The sequence below is a fragment of the Anopheles ziemanni genome, chromosome 2 (assembly GCF_943734765.1).
Source record: "Anopheles ziemanni chromosome 2, idAnoZiCoDA_A2_x.2, whole genome shotgun sequence".
In the NCBI taxonomy this organism is placed as follows: Eukaryota; Metazoa; Arthropoda; class Insecta; order Diptera; family Culicidae; genus Anopheles; species Anopheles ziemanni.
In genome coordinates, this window is record NC_080705.1 from 85624449 (window position 1) to 85641985 (window position 17537).

At 44.2% G+C, this 17537-nt stretch overlaps 5 protein-coding genes across 6 annotated transcripts; 2 read left to right on the forward strand and 3 right to left on the reverse strand.

Annotated features, from left to right (window-relative positions):
* Positions 1–368: 368 nt before the first annotated feature.
* On the reverse strand, positions 369–10476 carry LOC131282335 (tRNA (guanine(37)-N1)-methyltransferase). 2 transcript variants are annotated; one of them, XM_058311767.1, is made up of 6 exons: positions 10193–10476; positions 5452–5615; positions 5211–5377; positions 5091–5133; positions 4761–4897; positions 369–1119 (listed from the first exon to the last, which is right to left on the reverse strand). In XM_058311767.1, exons 1-6 carry the CDS (start codon positions 10373–10375, stop codon positions 575–577), a joined length of 1239 nt encoding a protein of 412 aa, XP_058167750.1. In that variant the 5' UTR covers positions 10376–10476; the 3' UTR covers positions 369–574. The 2 variants fall into 2 exon arrangements, with proteins under 2 accessions (XP_058167750.1, XP_058167749.1); XM_058311766.1 differs by lacking the exons at positions 369–1119; positions 4761–4897; positions 5091–5133; positions 5211–5377; positions 5452–5615 and adding exons at positions 8530–8702; positions 8775–8896 and having other exon boundaries at positions 9007–10476.
* LOC131282336 (E3 ubiquitin-protein ligase sina) lies at positions 2341–4033 on the forward strand. The gene has a single exon (XM_058311768.1). It carries the CDS (start codon positions 2341–2343, stop codon positions 3193–3195), a length of 855 nt encoding a protein of 284 aa, XP_058167751.1. The 3' UTR covers positions 3196–4033.
* Positions 7082–7837, reverse strand: LOC131282337 (density-regulated protein homolog). The gene has a single exon (XM_058311769.1). The coding sequence runs from the start codon at positions 7812–7814 to the stop codon at positions 7215–7217; it is 600 nt and encodes a 199-aa protein (XP_058167752.1). The 5' UTR covers positions 7815–7837; the 3' UTR covers positions 7082–7214.
* Positions 10477–10710: 234 nt separating the features above from the next.
* LOC131294601 (protocadherin Fat 4-like) lies at positions 10711–13395 on the reverse strand. The gene is made up of 4 exons (XM_058322647.1): positions 13341–13395; positions 11377–13270; positions 10972–11306; positions 10711–10901 (listed from the first exon to the last, which is right to left on the reverse strand). The coding sequence occupies exons 1-4, from the start codon at positions 13393–13395 to the stop codon at positions 10711–10713; spliced, it is 2475 nt and encodes an 824-aa protein (XP_058178630.1).
* A 1311-nt stretch (positions 13396–14706) lies between these two features.
* LOC131294602 (craniofacial development protein 2-like) lies at positions 14707–15682 on the forward strand. Its single transcript, XM_058322648.1, has 2 exons — positions 14707–15354; positions 15626–15682. Exons 1-2 carry the CDS (start codon positions 14707–14709, stop codon positions 15680–15682), a joined length of 705 nt encoding a protein of 234 aa, XP_058178631.1.
* Positions 15683–17537: the final 1855 nt, after the last annotated feature.

Below are 17537 nucleotides of genomic sequence, written 5' to 3' on the forward strand. Positions count from 1 at the left end.
GAGCTTACGGCTTCTTATTCGCTCAACCTATACTGAACAATATGTTTTTTCGAGTAAAACTTTGAAACTATGGCGCTGCAGTAGCGCTAGATTACCCCACGCCAGAGATCATGAGTTCGAATCTCGAGTCTGGTAACCCACGGTATTACGAACGGCTGAATCTGATGGCTTGAATTGTGTATTTTCTGTACTTTAGATAATGATACTGTGTATCCTAAGCCTAGTTTCCTTTCAAAACTCAGAGAAACCTTGAAATGATTTCTTTCAAAGAAGAAATAGAATAAAAGGTTATGAACTTTTCCTTTTTCAAAATTGACCAGCTAATGTTTTCGGAATGTTTTATGGGATTAGAAAAACGGACATTTCAAGATTGCGTTTCAATTTTATTATTCAATGTTTTTCTTATGATTTTGACAAATAAAGCAATAAAATAAGAAGACATTACTTCGAATAGAAGTATCCGTACTCGGGTCCATTTGACGTGGCTGAAGTATCCATTTTGTTCTTGCTCAAGTGTTGCCTACCTGCCCCAAGCTAGGAGAGATACATTTTGGTTTAATTTTCAGTTTGGATTTTATGATTGCGTTGTTGTCTGTGCTTCTTGCTCCGTGCATGTGGAGGCATTTTCGGCTGGCACCGTTTCCGTAATGGCTAACCATGGTAGACGCTTCTGCAGTTCGATGCGGTATCTCGGATGGCTGATGGCGTACACGTAGGGGTCTAAGCAGGCAACAAACTTACATGCACATGCTGGGAACATCGTAACTCCTGGAGTAAGAAGGCTTTTGTCACCGAAGGCACCGATTAATGCGAGAACAGCATACGGGGTCCAAGATGCAACAAATAAGAAACAGACGGTGATCGCAGCCTTTGCTATACGGATTTCGACGGAAGCATCGTTTTTATTCTGATTCGATCGCAGCGATTCCACGTTCATCTTCTTCGCCTGTTCACGGAGCTGTTTTTCGTGATTCACAACGTGGCTAACTATTTGACTGTAGTAGTAAATAATTAGGCTCATCGGTAGAACGTAGCTGAATGTGAAGATGGAACCGACAAACAAACGAGTGTCGAAGGTGGATGACAAATAATCGAAGGAGCAAGCCGTTAGGAATCCCTCTGCAAATAAATAGATAGCAGTTGAATATTTTGTGAATATTTTTGAATTCTTATAAAGATTAATCCGTGGAATACCCGATTTAAAATTTGCAACGTTAGGATGAAAGGCAAAAATTCGATTCAACTAGTCAAATTGTCATGTGAAATTCTGTTAATCACAATTCACTTCACTGTAAGCACCTTGTGAAGCACAAAGTGCGAAGTTAGACGGAGGTGCACTAAATAGAATCCATTGTTTACAATAAAGATGGAATTGTTTTGCTGTTCAGCCACTGTAGTAAACTAACGAATCATATGATTTAGGTGTATGAATAAAGCGACTCATGCAATGGAAATTAAGTAATGTATCCTAATTGAAAATCGTAATGTCGCACTCGATATGATTTAACTAGCAGAAATGAACTAGAATACATAGCGCCATGTTGACGAATGACAGAATGAAACATCTTCATCGCGCAGCAGCAACGTCAGTATAGTAGAAGATCGCATAGTTCGCGGTGGTGGTGTCGGGTCATAAAATCTCTACAAGCAGCCTCGGTGAAAAATAACATCAACGAAATCCGTGCAATTTGCTTGCCAGAACAAACTGTCCCGTGCAAAGTGTTCAAGTGAAGCGGATAGATTGTGGAACGCTGCATCGATAGAACAGCCAATCGAGAAAATCACACTCTACAGCTTCCCTCATCGAGTGAAGAGTGGTATTGTTTATAATTACGTTCGAGGTGGTGCATACGTTTGTTACGTACGCGAAAAAAAGTAAAGTAACATACGACATTAGACCTGCAGGATTGTGCGCTGAAAAGTAGCGATGAAACAGAATCTCTTCGATGATTATGAATTCTATTTTTCTGTGGGTAGAATAAAATAATATCTGCTGACCAATCAGCTGGCTGTGCATGAGTTTATTGAGCAGTGCATGGGCGATCGCAGCAAGCTTGTGCGAAGGTGGTAAATAAATCTCGCCACCTATGATTTGCTTTTCCTGGAAGGTGGCAAGACGCTAAAGCCAACAGCTGAACAGCAAGCCGAGCATCCTAGCAGGCGTTGATCAAAATCGAGCTACCAACCAACATCAAATCGAAATTCCCTCCGTCCAACAGAGGCTGGAAGTTGTGCATATCGTAAAACAGTGGTCACGCGCTTGTGGTGGCATTCGAAAAACACATCATCCTACCGACGAACGACGTCTCAACGGTGGCATCAGCAAATCACAACTCAAATATGTCCAGTAAATTGAACAATCCGAAGCGCCGTGAGGTGACGGGTTCGTCATCATCAAATTCTTCGATTTCATCCGTCGGTGCCTCGGACAGTGGCATCTCGGCTGATCTTGCCTCGCTGTTCGAGTGCCCGGTCTGTTTCGACTATGTACTGCCACCGATACTGCAGTGCCAGAGCGGTCATCTCGTGTGCACAAGCTGCCGTTCCAAGCTGACCTGTTGCCCGACCTGCCGTGGCTCGCTCGGTAACATACGGAACCTGGCCATGGAGAAGGTGGCCTCGAACGTCAAGTTCCCGTGCAAGCACTCGAACCACGGCTGCACCGTCTCGCTCGTGTACACGGAGAAGGCGGAGCATGAGGAGGTGTGCGAGTTCCGCCCGTACCTGTGCCCCTGTCCGGGTGCTTCCTGCAAATGGCAAGGATCGCTCGACTACGTTATGCCGCACCTGATGATGTCACACAAAAGCATCACCACGCTGCAGGGGGAAGACATCGTGTTTCTGGCCACCGACATCAACCTGCCCGGCGCCGTCGACTGGGTGATGATGCAGTCCTGCTTTGGACATCATTTTATGCTCGTCCTGGAGAAGCAGGAAAAGTACGACGGTCACCAGCAATTCTACGCGATTGTTCAGCTAATCGGATCGCGGAAGGAAGCGGAAAACTTCGCCTACCGGCTGGAGCTGAATGGGAACCGTCGACGGCTCACCTGGGAAGCGATGCCCCGTTCGATTCACGAGGGAGTCGCCAGTGCAATTCTCAACTCGGACTGTCTGGTGTTTGACACGTCAATCGCACAACTCTTTGCCGACAATGGTAATCTCGGCATCAATGTAACTATTTCCGTTGTGTAAAAGGGGGCAAAAAGGGAGCGATTTACCTGATAGGGAGGTAGGGGTGGTTTGGGGACCACAATTTTTTTCTGCTATTATGCGATAAGATATTTTCTTTGCGTATCCGATGTGTGATGCTAGTTGTTTAAAGAAATAACTACAATGGAATACAATGTTTGCGTTTTGATTTGATACACCTGGTGTGGTAGAATTCATTACTTTTCACGTATTTGCATTTGCTAAACTTTTCACTATCGAACTAATCTATTAGTTGAATCTTGTCTCTATAAAAATCATCCTGTACGAAAGGAGCCAAGGACACGAGCAAATTAACCGAGCAACAATCGATCCGTCATGAATTTGAATTGCCTTGCTTTGTCGTTGTCGTAGGATTGCACGATTGCGTGTGTCGATCATTTATGTATGTGTGGTGTATGTGTGTTTGCACGGGGATGAATGAAGGGCAATCATTAGCATGATATAATAACTTCGATTGCGTGACAAAGGTTGTTGAAAATGCGTGAATTTGAATGGACGTGTGCAAGTGTGTTTGCATATCTTTCGGTAAATATATATATAAAAACAAGATTACAAGACACGGTTACAAAAAGGAGATCCAGCGTGAGATTCCACCGGGATAGGTGAAAAGACATTTAGCCACTTCTGTCCTCGTACCGGACATCTCACAAAATCCTTAAGGCCGATCTAGGTTGAGATAGGTTTAAGTACATTTACGACTCATTTATTATATACACTACTATGCTATTCCCGGTTCAAACCCCCTAACACGCGCAAAGCTAAACGTTGCGCTTACAATGCACGTGTCCCAACAGTGGGGAAACACGTTTGAAAATAACATTGGAGAAAGAAGACGATAGGATAATGATATGACGATAATCATTTGTTGAAAAGAAATGGAATTTACGTGTGATAGAGATTCTCGTGAAGATTTAATTTTCATACTGCACTGGGGACTCATACCATACATTATACTTTTTTTCACAAAACCCAGGGGCTCCTCGCGAGGATTATTGAACTAGATAATGTTCTATTATCATAGAATAACAATTCTTTTGAATGTAGAGTGCATGCATCCTAAAATAGATGCTCCCTGTGAAGGTTTGCTGAATATTATTCCATGACACATTTGCAAAATGTAGCACCAGCAAGAAGAAACTGTACTGCCAGCAAACGTGTATAGTTCAACACGTAAGTGAAATGAAATAGGAACCGGTTGAGGAAGATTGTCTTTCCGTGCTAGAGTTATTCTTTTCCTTGCAACTCTTGTTATGATTTTGTTTGTCGAGTGATTTTTACATTTTTACAGTGGAAATACTAAACGTTTAATAATCTTCAATAGACAGCTAACATTTGCGACAATGCAAGAGGTATCAAAAACCGAGCAGATACAAAAAGTTGAAAAAAGCAAACGTAACAGAAGGAAGCGAATATTCACGACCGTTACTGGGGTGTTGTTCACGAGTGCTGCTAATAAAATACTATGTTTTTTCTATGATCAAAGAAGGGCCGGTGTTTAGCTTGTAGACAATTTCAAAAGATCCTGAATGTTATTCCTCGTCCCTTACCTGGCACGAACCGTCCCCAGATTTCCAGTAGCGGTAGCACTCCCCACGGAATGGTGTAGGCCCAGATGAGAAAGATAAAGATGAGGGCTTTCGTCTGAGTAAGCCTTCCTTCGAAGGGGCGCGTAATGGTGTTGTATCTACGGGTGAGAAATGAACAAGAACATGAGTACTAGATTGACATCAGCTGCACATCAGAACTGGTTAGTAATTCCTGAGCATTTTCGTTCAAAAATTTGTTTTCAAGAACTTTAATCACAGTCATCATATGATTTCTTTTTTAACCAACCAATCGATGTACTATTATTTTCAAAATGTAATCACTTCACTTACCGATCGTAGGCGATGAGCGCATTAGTCGCACCGGCGCCGATACCTGTCAGTGCAGAAATAAAACAGCACATTATGGTTCCAACCTTACACAAGTTTCTCGGTGCAGCTAAACCCTCTTACCGGTTAGTGATCCAACGAAGGCGAAAATCTGACATCCCATATGCCCAAGGGTGAACCCTTTGGTGAACGAGTTGTAGATGAAAATTGGTGTCTTGGCCATCATGAAGAAATCACAGATGGCAAGATTGACGACAAACACGTTGGACGGTGTCCGTAAGGATTTGGCACTGAAAATGGTGGGCGGAAAAAGGGAAAATGACACGCGCCGCCCTTCTGTCGTTCGCTATTGGGAAGCACTTACGAGAGGAAAATCCAAATGACCAGTCCATTGCCGATGAGCGCAAAAATAGCGAAGGCGATGTACAGAAGTCCGAGCAGGTAATGGAGGGACGCTTCCGGTTCCGGGTACTGCAACCAGTGGTCGGGAATGTACTGCAGCTCCTCGGGTGGCACGTTCCAGCCGAGGTACCGCGTGCCAGACTGGTCCGCTCCAATCAACGCTTCCGGTCGGTAGGCGGTCTCGTTGTCATGATGCGCCATGGCGACGGTGGTTTGGTGATCACGTTACGGGTTCGGTTCCTGGAGTCGGGCACCACGAATCCTAGCCGAGGTGTTGTACACTTTTTGGACGAATATTCAACCGGATGCAACCGTTAACATGCAGTTTGGCACACAACAATTAACACGATTGTACACTCACAAAAAATATTTACCCGAGATACGTACCTTCGTACGCCGTTCTAGTGTCCTCTAGCTGACTGTTAATCTGGCGCGCACCGCCCTAGACACGTTCACTGTGCCTACTGACGATGTTTCTGTCAACGGACAGACATTTTATAGCTGGCCAGATTTTGGGGGCTCGGCTTTGGGAGTTTGCACGACGGCCCAGAATAGATCCGAGAATTGGCCAATATTCCCGTAATCGGCGTGGTGTGGCAAATAATTCAATCAACGCGTTCTTTCCATCATCCAGGCACCCCGCCTCAGGGCCCGGCATTGAGCCGGCAGAGGGACAGTCCACTCCTTGGAGGATTACGGGATTCGATCGACATGGCGTTTAATTCGAAAAAAGGTATTTGATTAAGCAGCACATGGTCGCGGTGCTTTAAAACACGTTGGTGCTAAGCGCGCTTGTGTGTGGTTGTTATTTAATTTAATTATTGCCCTGGATTGAAGAAGGACACAACGTTAAGAATTTTGGATTTTGGAAGAAATTAAACGACACCGTTGGCGGTTGGTCCGACAAAAAAGAGATGGTCAATGTGGTTTGAATTGGGCCTTACATTTAAGTTTTTTTTTAGGGTTTGATATCATGGTGGTGTATTGCATGTTGCCGTCTCTGTAATCCGAATAACATAGGTATTGTTCTGGAAAGTGTTATGCAGTTCAATCGCTTCATGAACCGCCGGCAGCCGTAGAAGTGATAGCTGCAAAGCCACAAATCCGATAGTACTGTAATTCAAGTTTCAATTAATGGCATATATTGCCTCCACCTCCTAGGTAATTACATCATTGTAACATTTTTATTCTCCATGTTGCTATTGTCTAAATGGCTTACAAGCAAGAACTCATTTGTTTTTATACATATTCTCAATTCTATCGTAATGTCTCTTTCATTTCATTTTCATGATTTCACTCATTTGGATTCACTTTCGTTTGTAGGTGTCTAGGAAAGATGTTCTGTGAATGTTCACTGGGAAACTCCGTTCGCGTGTCTTACACAACATGAGCTCGTGAAAAAGTTATCAGTTCTCAATTCCCATGGGAGATAAGTCGTTCTAAAGCTCAAGGAGGATTACGAATTGATACGTTGGTGAACGATTTCTGATGTTCAAATGTTGTTATTCCCATGTTTCGCTTCAACACCTCCTTTTTACCAAATTTCGTACTTGTTTGCTTAATTTATAAAGAAATTTTAAAACATTTGTGTGTGTTTGATGAAAACCCCTGGTTGAAGTGCAGCAGCTATGTATTTCGACAACGAATCAGATAAATAATCACATTACATCAATCATCATGAGGTTGTTGCCCTTTCGCCGCCATGAGCATCATCACATAAACGCTTCACCGTTTCTGATCGCCGAGGTCGTCTATAAAATCTTCATCGATTTCGGGCCACTTTTCCGGGATAATGTCGAATAGGTCATCCTTCACATCGCCCTGAATGACGATCTCGTCGTCTCCTGTTACAGATGAACCGCAGGCAAACTTAGTTCCAAAAAATTTGGCCGCCAGCTTCAGGTCTATATCGAAGGTGGCCAGGCCCGTAACCACCGTTACGGATTTCTTACGACCGCGGGCAGACCTCGATAGGCAGACTTTTTTCGGTCCTTCTTCCTTGGTCTTTTTAGTTTTCATCATTCCCTTTCCGCCGCGTTTCTGTCGCTTTTTCTCGTCATCCGCATCGGCTGGCTCGGCGGAGGTATTAGCGGTTCCAGATCCGGCAGTGGCGGTGCCACCCTCAGGGCCTGTGCCACCCATCTTCATCCGCTCGAACTCATCTGGTAGATTTTTCTCCAACCACTGTTTGCATTTCTCGTAGTCCGGGTAGTATTCACAGTACTCTAGGGGCATCGAACAATTGCCGCAGTAGGATACGGTGAGCGGGTAGACCACACCATTCTTTGGGCCAATAATCAAACGTTCCGGGATTTCAGTTGCCATGTTATCGATTACCTGTGGGAACAGATTTGTTTAGCAACTTTCTAATACACACCGTACGTTTTGTTTGCTCCTACCTTTTCCACGAACCTATCGTGTTATTTTTCAGTATTGCACGTCAAAACTTTGCGGCATCTGTCAAAAGCATTGATACAGTATTTTTCATCCTAAATTAGTTTCTATAAATCCAAATTATATAAATAAATGTATCATTCTATTCTCATATTGTAATTGGTCGTTTTAAAATAAAAAAACGTAATATACTTATTATATTAAAATGAAAAACAAAAAATACAAAAGTGGCTGAAAGTGACAGTAGACATCAACAATGCTTAGTTCTCTATTCTATTTGATTCTTTTTGTTGCAATGGTTATATAATCCACATTATTGTACAGCGTTAATAGCAGTACATAGTCATTATAATACATCGAAAATGTATTTTAAAAAAATGAAATGTTAAAATTGCATTACAAGAAAATTAAATTTTCTAATAAAATAGGATGAAACTGACTGTAGCATGGTTCTCTGATTGTCAAGTGATTTGGGTTACAGTCTTTAGTTGAAGACTGGTACTGGATAAATTGAATTTATTTATAACACTTTTTTATGTGCCAGTATCCAGCTGGAAGGTAAGGGAATCGTGAGGGAAAGTTTTCTTTTAAATTGTAATAAAATACGGCGAGGCTTTCAGGTAACGCAAATATTTTGCTAGGCATTTATTAAACTTGCAATTTATTCAAGTCCGTCTCCATTTTATCCGTGTCTGGTTTGATTTTATTTTTTGAAGGCAGCGGTTTCGGAGCAGGCTTTGGTGTCTTTTTCGAAACTATTTGGGCATGTAGGTTTTGGAACTTTTGATCCACCTTCTCGCGCTTGTCCTGCACATTTATCTGAAGTAAAACAATAGTTTTATAACCACGTGGAAATGCGGAAAAGTGTTAAGTCGCAAGGATAATGCTTACCTTTTTCAGTTTAGCAGAGACTTCCTTCGTTTTCTTTAAATTTGTCTTCTTCGCTTGTGATACCGTAAACACATCTTTCGCTTTCTTTGCCAACTGCTTACGCTGGTCCTTCATCTTATTTGCTTTCTTTGCCATCTTCGAGCACGTCGGATATTTGACCTTTGTGAAATGGAACGAAAAAGAAAAAGAAGTGTTATTTAGCTTATTCCTTTATTGCTATCCGTTAAGTTACATGGTCTTTTGATTTCTTCTGCAGGTTTATCCTCGGTGTCTAAATGACGTTTTCTAACTGTATCCGAACGGCCATAGAGTAAATCTTCGGTGAGATGGAAACTGACGCGCATCATGTCCTTGTTCGGAGCAACATTGCGTACAAATGCGATCTCTTTGAGCTTATCATCCACATCCGTGCCGAGCCATTGTTCTACGAGTTTCTGCGCAATCAGCTTTTTATCGTCAACGCCTTTGGCGAAGCAGTACACGTGGACGAGCGGTTTTTGCTGCGGATTGACGAATTTCTCTCCTTTCAGAAGTCCAGGAAAGTATCGCAAGTGCTCCACAGCCATCGCAGGTAAATTCATGGTTATATGTATCTGACCTTTAAAACTATCATTGGCACAAGTTTCCAGTAAAGAGTGTTTCATCTCTTGTTGTATAAAGTAAATCGCATCTTTGTTGTAACATTTGACATTTTTCGACACCCTATTGAGGGTACAATTTTCAACCAACGCTTTGTAAGAATCGGGATTTAGGTCATTTGATAACACCGTACAGCCTTTTCTTGCAGCAGGCACGGTGAATGGACCAACACCGGCATACAGGTCGAATAGAATATCGTTTTTGTTGAGCATGTTCACCACCTTTTCATGCTCTGTAGAAAGCCGTGGGTTCCAGTATACCTTAGAGAAATCAAATTTGAAGGCACACCCATTTTCTTTAACATCCACTTGATAGTCCGGTTCGCCACAAAGTAGTTCCATTTGAAAATTACGATACGTGTTGTCGATTGAGACGGATTTGTTGACCACGGTTCGGCAGCCCGGTATTTTATCCAGCAGGACTGCACCGATAAGTTCTCGATACGCAAGTAGATGGTCCTTCAAATTTAAGTGGACAATGTGTCCAATTTTACTGAATGACGACAAGGCTTCCTTGTCTTCCGGTAATACAGCTTTGAAGATTTCATCATACTTCCAGTTTTCATATCCTAGCTGAATTTCCTGCCAAACTAGAGCTTTGCTATCGATACCGAGCTTGTCCAGTTGAAGCTCGGCCAAATCTTCCCATCGCTGAACGGCTAGCGGATGTAGAGTAATTTTATACTCTTCGGATACCACCGGTTTGTATCGTTCCATTTTGAGCAGAAACTTCTTTATCACTCGACAAACATTATTCAGATTAATGTCTTTAGGAACGATTAGATGTGGTGTTTTGACTTTTTTGCTGAACGCCTCTCGGTCCAAGCGAATCATGCCACGAACGGCCGCCGGTGGATGAAGATCCGCACAGAGCATGTTCTTGAAGTAGTGTCGCAGACGTACGATGAGCAAATGAGGTGTTCGGTGCGTTAAAAACAGTGTAGCTTTCTTCGCTCCGATCATCCAAACGGATTGCTCACACGGATTTCCACGAGTGATCACTAAAATATGTACGTTGGGCGATACAAATCTGTAAATAACTCGCGATAATTACCTTTCGCTTATTTAAAACAGAACTAAACGCGACCACGCTGGTTTTTGTTTACATTGTCATCCGTCGTTTGACATTTGTGACAAAGTAGCAAGGATTACAAACAAAACAAAGAATACCAGCTTAGTCGCGTGGACGACAGGATGGGCAAAACAGACCGTTCAAATTAGTCGTTGCTTTTCTTTCCATTATTCTAGAATGGTTTTATTACATTATGTCACAGGAAAAAATAAATCTAACTATCTGTTCACGCATCAAACATTTCGATTCTTTCAACGTGCTCATTAAATGTTATGCTCTTCTTTTGATCATGTTGTGCTGACTGTGGCGGTTCTGTTGGGTCAACGTGAAGTTCCGAGTTTTCATCGATGGATCTTAGTTCTGTGTGAGATTTTGGGTGAACCATCGGTGCAGCAGATTTGAAAATCTCTGTTGATTCTGTTGCAAAAAAATAAAGAAGTTATCTCCCCTTACAAAGATCTCTCATTTGCTCAATTTATCTACGTACCACTTGCTATACCATTGTCCATAGTTTGAACTGCATCACGCTCCCGTGGTGGTGTGGCGTAAGGATCGTTATCCATATTTGCAATGATATGAGTACCGGAATTGATCGACGTGGTTTCGGACATAACAGCTGTCGTTTGGTTTTGACGCGATTTGGCGCGATAAAATATTGCCGCCGCGGTCATAGATAAGGCAAGGCAGCCGAAAAACGCTGCTACTATGATGTAGGGGTAGATTATAGTGCTATCTGACTCGCTCGTTGTTGATGGGGATGTAAAAAGTTCATTTAACGTGGATAGTGAGATGGTTAAATTATACTGCAACTTGTTGAGGATGCTGTAAGTAAAGAAATAATTAGAAAACACTCTATTTCTCAAGTTTATAATTACAATAAAATTGATCTTACTCAGCAACTTCGCTATAGGACAAAAGTGCGTCGCCTTGAACAGCGTAAACTAGAGCTTGTGTAGCATAGCGTTCGGATGCTGCACGCCCAGAATCGTTAGCGTCTCCAGCAGCAGAATAAACGATTTTTATAGCACCCACCACTATGTTTTTACTATCACTGATATTTTGCAGCAACGACTCGAATGCTAAGGGATTGACACCATGCACCGTAACAGCAACAAATCGATCTTCACTTCCCCGTAGCACTTTAATTTTCAAAGACGCCGTGTTACCATCTTCAGCTCCATCCCGATCGGTGGCATACACTTCTAGTGTTGTACTTGTTTCGTCAGCAAGTGATGTTTTGAGTGGGAAAATAACACCCGTTTCAGCCTCGATGTCGAAATGGTCGTTTGCTGCAAGTCGGTATCGTATAATCGCATTGATTCCCTCATCGCGATCGCTTGCCTCAACTTTGAGCAGCCTTTCTGGAAGAAGTTTTCGTGCCAGACGTGCCGATGGAAACGCAAATATGGCATTGTTTGAAGGGTATATGAACTCCGGGCTGTTGTCGTTAATATCCTGCACGATTATGTTAAGATGCGTTTGCTTCGAAGAATATGCAATGTCTCTCATTGGCCCGGAGCGCATCAGATTGCCATTTAATGATTGAGATTCTTGGTCCTCTAACGCGGGACAGTTCAACATTAACACTATCCAAAACTGTGGAAAATCTAGACCGGAAAAAAGGTTCTCATCTTCCCGGTCAAATGGCTCGGAAGACAAAGTATTGTTCGATTTTTCTACATAAAAATACTCTCCAGGTGTTTGCGATCCTATGCTGAAGACGCAGTTTTCAATCGTTAGAGGAAAAATATTCCGATGCGCCGCCATTTCCTCGAGGTGCAGTACAACCAGCACCTTCTGGACCGTAATTTCTGCCGGTTCAGGGTTGCTTGCAGAAGGAATGGTAAGCAGTATGACCGAGGACGTTTTTTGCAATTCAGAACGCTTAGCGACTGCTAGTACATTGAGAAAGGATTTCGTTGATGGAAGCGTATCAAGATTGACTAACTGCAAATCCAATCCACTGTTGTTCGCCCACACCGATAGGGTGAAATATTCCCTATCTATTCCCTCGAGCGTATATTGAATGTCGTTCGTTTCGGTGCCGGGAATTAGCTCGAGTTGTATGATCGTACCAGGATCCATCGTCCTGTTAACGAAGGTATCTTTAAACTCCGGAGGGTCATCATAGACGATTGAGAGGTCCGGCTGAATGCTAACGCTGACTTGACTTGCTTTTGGAGGTATTCCTTGGTCCGTGGCCGTCACAATCAGTTGCACCGTATTGGCGAGTTTCAAAACTTGTTCCCTGAGCCGAAGAACTGCCTTGAACTGCTTCTCATCCTCCGCCAGGGGATGGGTTTCGATGTTGAAGTACTCGTTTTCCGATATGGTAAACTGCACCGTGTTGTTTATCAGATCAATATCTCGCGCCATTATGCCGGTCCCACTCGCGAGATATGGTGAAACATCAAAATTCTTGGGTAATGGTAAAGGGACTAGCGCCTCATACGCATCTTGCAGGAATCGTGGTGCATGATTGTTAGCTTTTTTGAAATTTTGACGATAAAGTCCACTCCGTTGGGTTGTGCTACACGTGTAGGACAATTGTAGAATAAGAACAATCTGTGTCTCGTTCTCTTCATAATCGGCAAATTTAGCAGTCGTGAGAAACTGCAGTTCCGATCCAACGAGCCTCACATCGATGTAGATCGGTTCTGGAACCAGAGACACCGCCGTTACATCTGCAACGGTGAAGCTGGCGATAACGGTGTCGGTCGGTGTGGTAAGATCCAGTTCTTCTGGATTGACATGGCTGTTAAAGTTGTAACTTGGGGAACTACATCCTACAGGAAACAAAAAGAAAAACCAAGAATCTCTTCGTCTTTCCAGTACTTTCGGATGTGTTTGATTTACCTTGCGTAGCTTGAAGCTGCCAACAGCAACCTAATAATAACACGTACAGCCACATGTTTTCCTCCCAGTGACCGGGCAGCAACATCCAGATGATGCGCAAGTACAACGACCACTTTTGTAAAGTATATGCTTGCAACTGACACCGAGGCTGGCCTCTGATAGCTCGTTGGACGACCGAAGACGTCGTTTACCATTGCAAGTGACATTATCTTATCGTGTTTTTAAAGTGCCCTGTGCGTACCTCGCACTGAGGTGAAAGTATTCTCCTCCGAAGGCTTATAAACGATGATTAATATATGGTATCATCACCTTTTGTCTCTGATGGTGTAATTAATCATGCAATTAGGAATGTTCTTGAAAATAATATAAATTGCTTCCGCGTACCATACCATGATCTGTCTTTATCTACTTGTTGTCTAGTATGAGTATTGTGATAGTCGTGGAGAAAACTGGAAAACAACAGAGTCAAATAAACACGGTATAAATCTGAGTCAGAGACAAAACTAATATGTATGTGTCTCGTCGTAGTTTTTCTAGTGGTTACTTATCATTTCTCTCGTTCTTGCCAGTCACTTCCAGAGTCCTCTTCGATATTCATGCAGATCGGGAAGAAAATAATATGGAGAATTTTCCTCTACGGCTGCTAAACTAGTTCTAGAGAGGAACACTTCTTCCCATTTGGCTGAAACCAATAGGTATTGAAAGACAAATTAAACAGAAAATGCCCAAATAGAACAAACCAAGAAGGGAGTTCACAGTGAATGAACTCAGGATGGATGGAACGGCAAACGTGTTCCATAATCCATCTGTTTATGGCAAACGATCGTGAACACGTGTTCGGGCGAACTACACATTTTCTATCGTTTCGATCGTAGGTCGGAAAGGCAAAACATGTGTGCAGTGCAGTTCGCTTCTGAATGCAACTCTAGATTTTTTCCTTCCTTTTTACACTCACTCCTTTTTTTCTTGGTCTGTGAATGGGGTAGGATCCGACGCCTCCTGAAGGCTACATAGGCTCTCCAACCCAACTCCTATTCTGGTATGTCCAAGCCATACAGACCGTGTACATGTAGCCCCGCTTATCCGAGCTTGGGTAAACGGGTACAATCCCACCCCCTTGGGAGGATGGGGATGCATGGCTAAGGCAGAAGGGGGGTGAGCAGTCCGGGTTGACGGACTGCTTGAACGCCTGGGGGGCAACCAGGCGCAACCAAAGCTGCCACTGGGTCGCAGGGCCAGTCACCCGGCCCCAGTAACAAGGACTACGGAAAGACGAATCAACAATATACGGAACGGATTCAACGGTAACGGACCTATGCAACGCCCCCGGACAACGATTAAAATGGGCTCATGGAACGTACGCACAATGTATAGAACCGGAGCCTTGAAACAATTGGACGATGAACTAGCCAAGCTAAACATGGACCTCGTCGCACTACAAGAGATACGCTGGCTAGGCAGTGGTGTGCAGAATAGGCGTGGCAGTAGCTACGACATCTACTATAGCTGCCACGACCGCCACCACATGCTCGGCACGGGCTTCGCCGTAGGTCAACGTGCGAAGTCCGCAGTCATTGATTTCAAGGCTATAAACGATAGGCTATGCTACCTGCGCATGCGAGGCAAATTTCATAATATAAGCCTCATTAACGTTCATGCCCCTACCGAAGACAAAGATGAAGAGGAGAAGGACCTGTTTTACGGCCGCCTCGCGAAACTCTATGAAAGCTGCCCCAGGTATGACGTCAAAATCATCCTGGGGGATTTCAATGCTAAAGTCGGTAGGGAGTCGATGTACCGCCAGTACATCGGAACCCACAGTCTACACGAGCACAGCAATGAAAACGGTAGTAGATTGGTCCAGTTCGCAGCAGCGAGCAATCTGGTCATCGGAAGTACCAAGTTTGCGCGACGGGACATTCACAAAACCACGTGGGTGTCCCCGGATGGAGCCACTTCCAACCAGATCGACCACGTGTTGATTAACCGCCGCCATCAATCGAGTCTGTTAAACGTCAGAACCTATAGGGGGGCCAACATCGATTCTGATCATTACCTGGTTGGCTTAATGATAAGATGCAGGATCGCCTGCCCACGAGCCAATGTGGGTAGAAGCAACACGCAGACACGATACAACACGGACTCTCTTAAGGACAGTCGAGTCCAACTCTCCTACCAGGGAGCCATAGATGAGTCTCTACTACTGCTACAAGGAGAAACAGATACGAGCGGGAGATGGGATGCTCTAAAAACAACGATCACGAACTGTGCCAAAAACGTTTTAGGAGAACGTCGTGGCAACACCAGATCTGGCTGGTACGACGAAGAGTGTAGACTTGTGAATGAACGCAAAAACTGCGCATACCGAGCAATGCAGCAGAAACAAAGAACACGGGCATGCGCAGAAGAATATCACCGGTTCAGACGAGAAGAGAAGCGAGTTTTCAAGCGAAAGAAGCAATTGTGGGAGGACGCCAAAATGCGAAAACTCGAGGAAACCAGAGTGCGTTACGGACCCACAAGACAGTTTTACCAAGCGATAGCAGGCCACCGAAGCACCTTTACTCCGAAGGTGACCTGCTGTCGCAGCAAGGATGGAGATCTGGTCAGCAACCAGCCAGAGGTCCTCTCGCGGTGGGCTCAGTACTTCGATGAATTACTAAATGATCAGTTTAACGAGCAGCTGGAGGCTCCACCAGCAGATGAAATCATGCTTCAGCCACCTAGCATTGAAGAAACACGAAAGGCTATCCGTCGCCTCAAGAACAACAAGTCGCCTGGCACGGACGGAATAACAGCCGAACTGATCAAAAACGGAGGCGCAAATCTAGAGAACGAAATTCATCGACTGATATCTGAGATATGGGATAGCGAATCGATGCCTTGTGATTGGAATCTTGGTATCATCTACCCCATATACAAAAAGGGAGATAAGTTAGACTGCAGTAACTACAGGGGTATTACGGTGTTGAATACCGCCTACAAAATATTCTCCCTCGTTCTTCAAGAACGACTTGACCCATACGCTGAAGAGATAGTAGGAAACTATCAGAGGGGATTCCGAAGAGGGAGATCAACCACTGATCAGATCTTCACCATGCGGCAAGTCTTGGAGAAGATGGCAGAGTACCAACAAAACACTTTCCATCTCTTCATTGACTTTAAAGCCGCATATGATAGCATAGCCAGGGTAAAACTGTATCAAGCCATGAGCTCATTTGGAATCCCGGCTAAATTAATCAGACTTGTAAGAATGACCATGACCAACGTCACTTGTCAGGTGAAGGTGGATGGAAAACTCTCAAGTCCCTTTGCTACCACCAAGGGACTGCGCCAAGGGGATGGGCTTGCCTGCATACTCTTCAACCTAGCGCTAGAGAGGGCCATCCGAGACTCGGAGGTGGAAACTTCGGGGACCATCTTCTATAAGTCAATCCAGATCCTGGCATACGCTGATGATATTGATATTATTGGTAGAAGGCTCTCCTATGTAGCAGAAGCATACCAAAGGATCGAGCAAGCGGCGAATAACCTCGGGCTGCAGATAAACGAGGGGAAAACCAAGATGATGGTGGCACCATCAGCGGCCCTGCCAACAATTGCCGAAAGCCTACGTGGGGGTGACGTACAAGTAGGTGAACGCACTTTCGAAGTCGTCCAAAATTTCACCTATCTTGGGTCAAAGGTCAGCACCGACAACAACATTGAAGATGAAATCCGCGCTAGGGTGCTGGCAGCCAACCGGTCATATTACAGTCTGAGAAATCTCTTCCACTCACGATACCTGTCAAGACAGTCGAAGCTGGGACTATACCGAACATTCATAGTACCAGTGCTCACATACGCCTCCGAGACATGGACTCTGTCCAAATCTGACGAAACCCTCTTAGCCGTGTTCGAGAGGAAGATCCTCAGGAGGATTTTTGGCCCCGTATGTGAGGAGGGACAATGGAGGAGCCGCTATAACGACGAGCTCTACGAGCTGTACGGTGACCTTACTGTCGTACAGCGAATTAGACTCGCCAGGCTCCGGTGGGCTGGTCATGTCATGAGAATGACACCGGACGACCCAGCCCGTAAAGTCCTTTTAGGCTGTCCCCAAGGACAGAGGAGGCGTGGTAGGCCTAAATTGAGATGGAAGGATGGCGTAGACGAAGCCGCCAATAAAGCCGGGATACGGAATTGGACCAGCGTGGC

Coding starts and splice junctions, on each gene's coding strand:
- LOC131294602 (XM_058322648.1), top strand. CDS start 14,707: ATGTATAGAACCGGAGCCTTGAAACAATTGGACGATGAACTAGCCAAG. Junction 15,355..15,625: donor ATCAATCGAGTCTGTTAAAC/GTCAGAACCTAT, acceptor AAAACGTTTTAG/GAGAACGTCGTGGCAACACC.
- LOC131294601 (XM_058322647.1), bottom strand. CDS start 13,395: ATGTGGCTGTACGTGTTATTATTAGGTTGCTGTTGGCAGCTTCAAGCT. Junction 11,307..11,376: donor TCCTATAGCGAAGTTGCTGA/GTAAGATCAATT, acceptor CTTTACTTACAG/CATCCTCAACAAGTTGCAGT. Junction 10,902..10,971: donor GGACAATGGTATAGCAAGTG/GTACGTAGATAA, acceptor TTTTTGCAACAG/AATCAACAGAGATTTTCAAA.
- LOC131282337 (XM_058311769.1), bottom strand. CDS start 7,814: ATGGCAACTGAAATCCCGGAACGTTTGATTATTGGCCCAAAGAATGGT.
- LOC131282335 (XM_058311766.1), bottom strand. CDS start 10,375: ATGATCGGAGCGAAGAAAGCTACACTGTTTTTAACGCACCGAACACCT. Junction 8,897..9,006: donor AGAAGAAATCAAAAGACCAT/GTAACTTAACGG, acceptor TGGCAAAGAAAG/CAAATAAGATGAAGGACCAG. Junction 8,703..8,774: donor TCTCTGCTAAACTGAAAAAG/GTAAGCATTATC, acceptor GTTTTACTTCAG/ATAAATGTGCAGGACAAGCG.
- LOC131282336 (XM_058311768.1), top strand. CDS start 2,341: ATGTCCAGTAAATTGAACAATCCGAAGCGCCGTGAGGTGACGGGTTCG.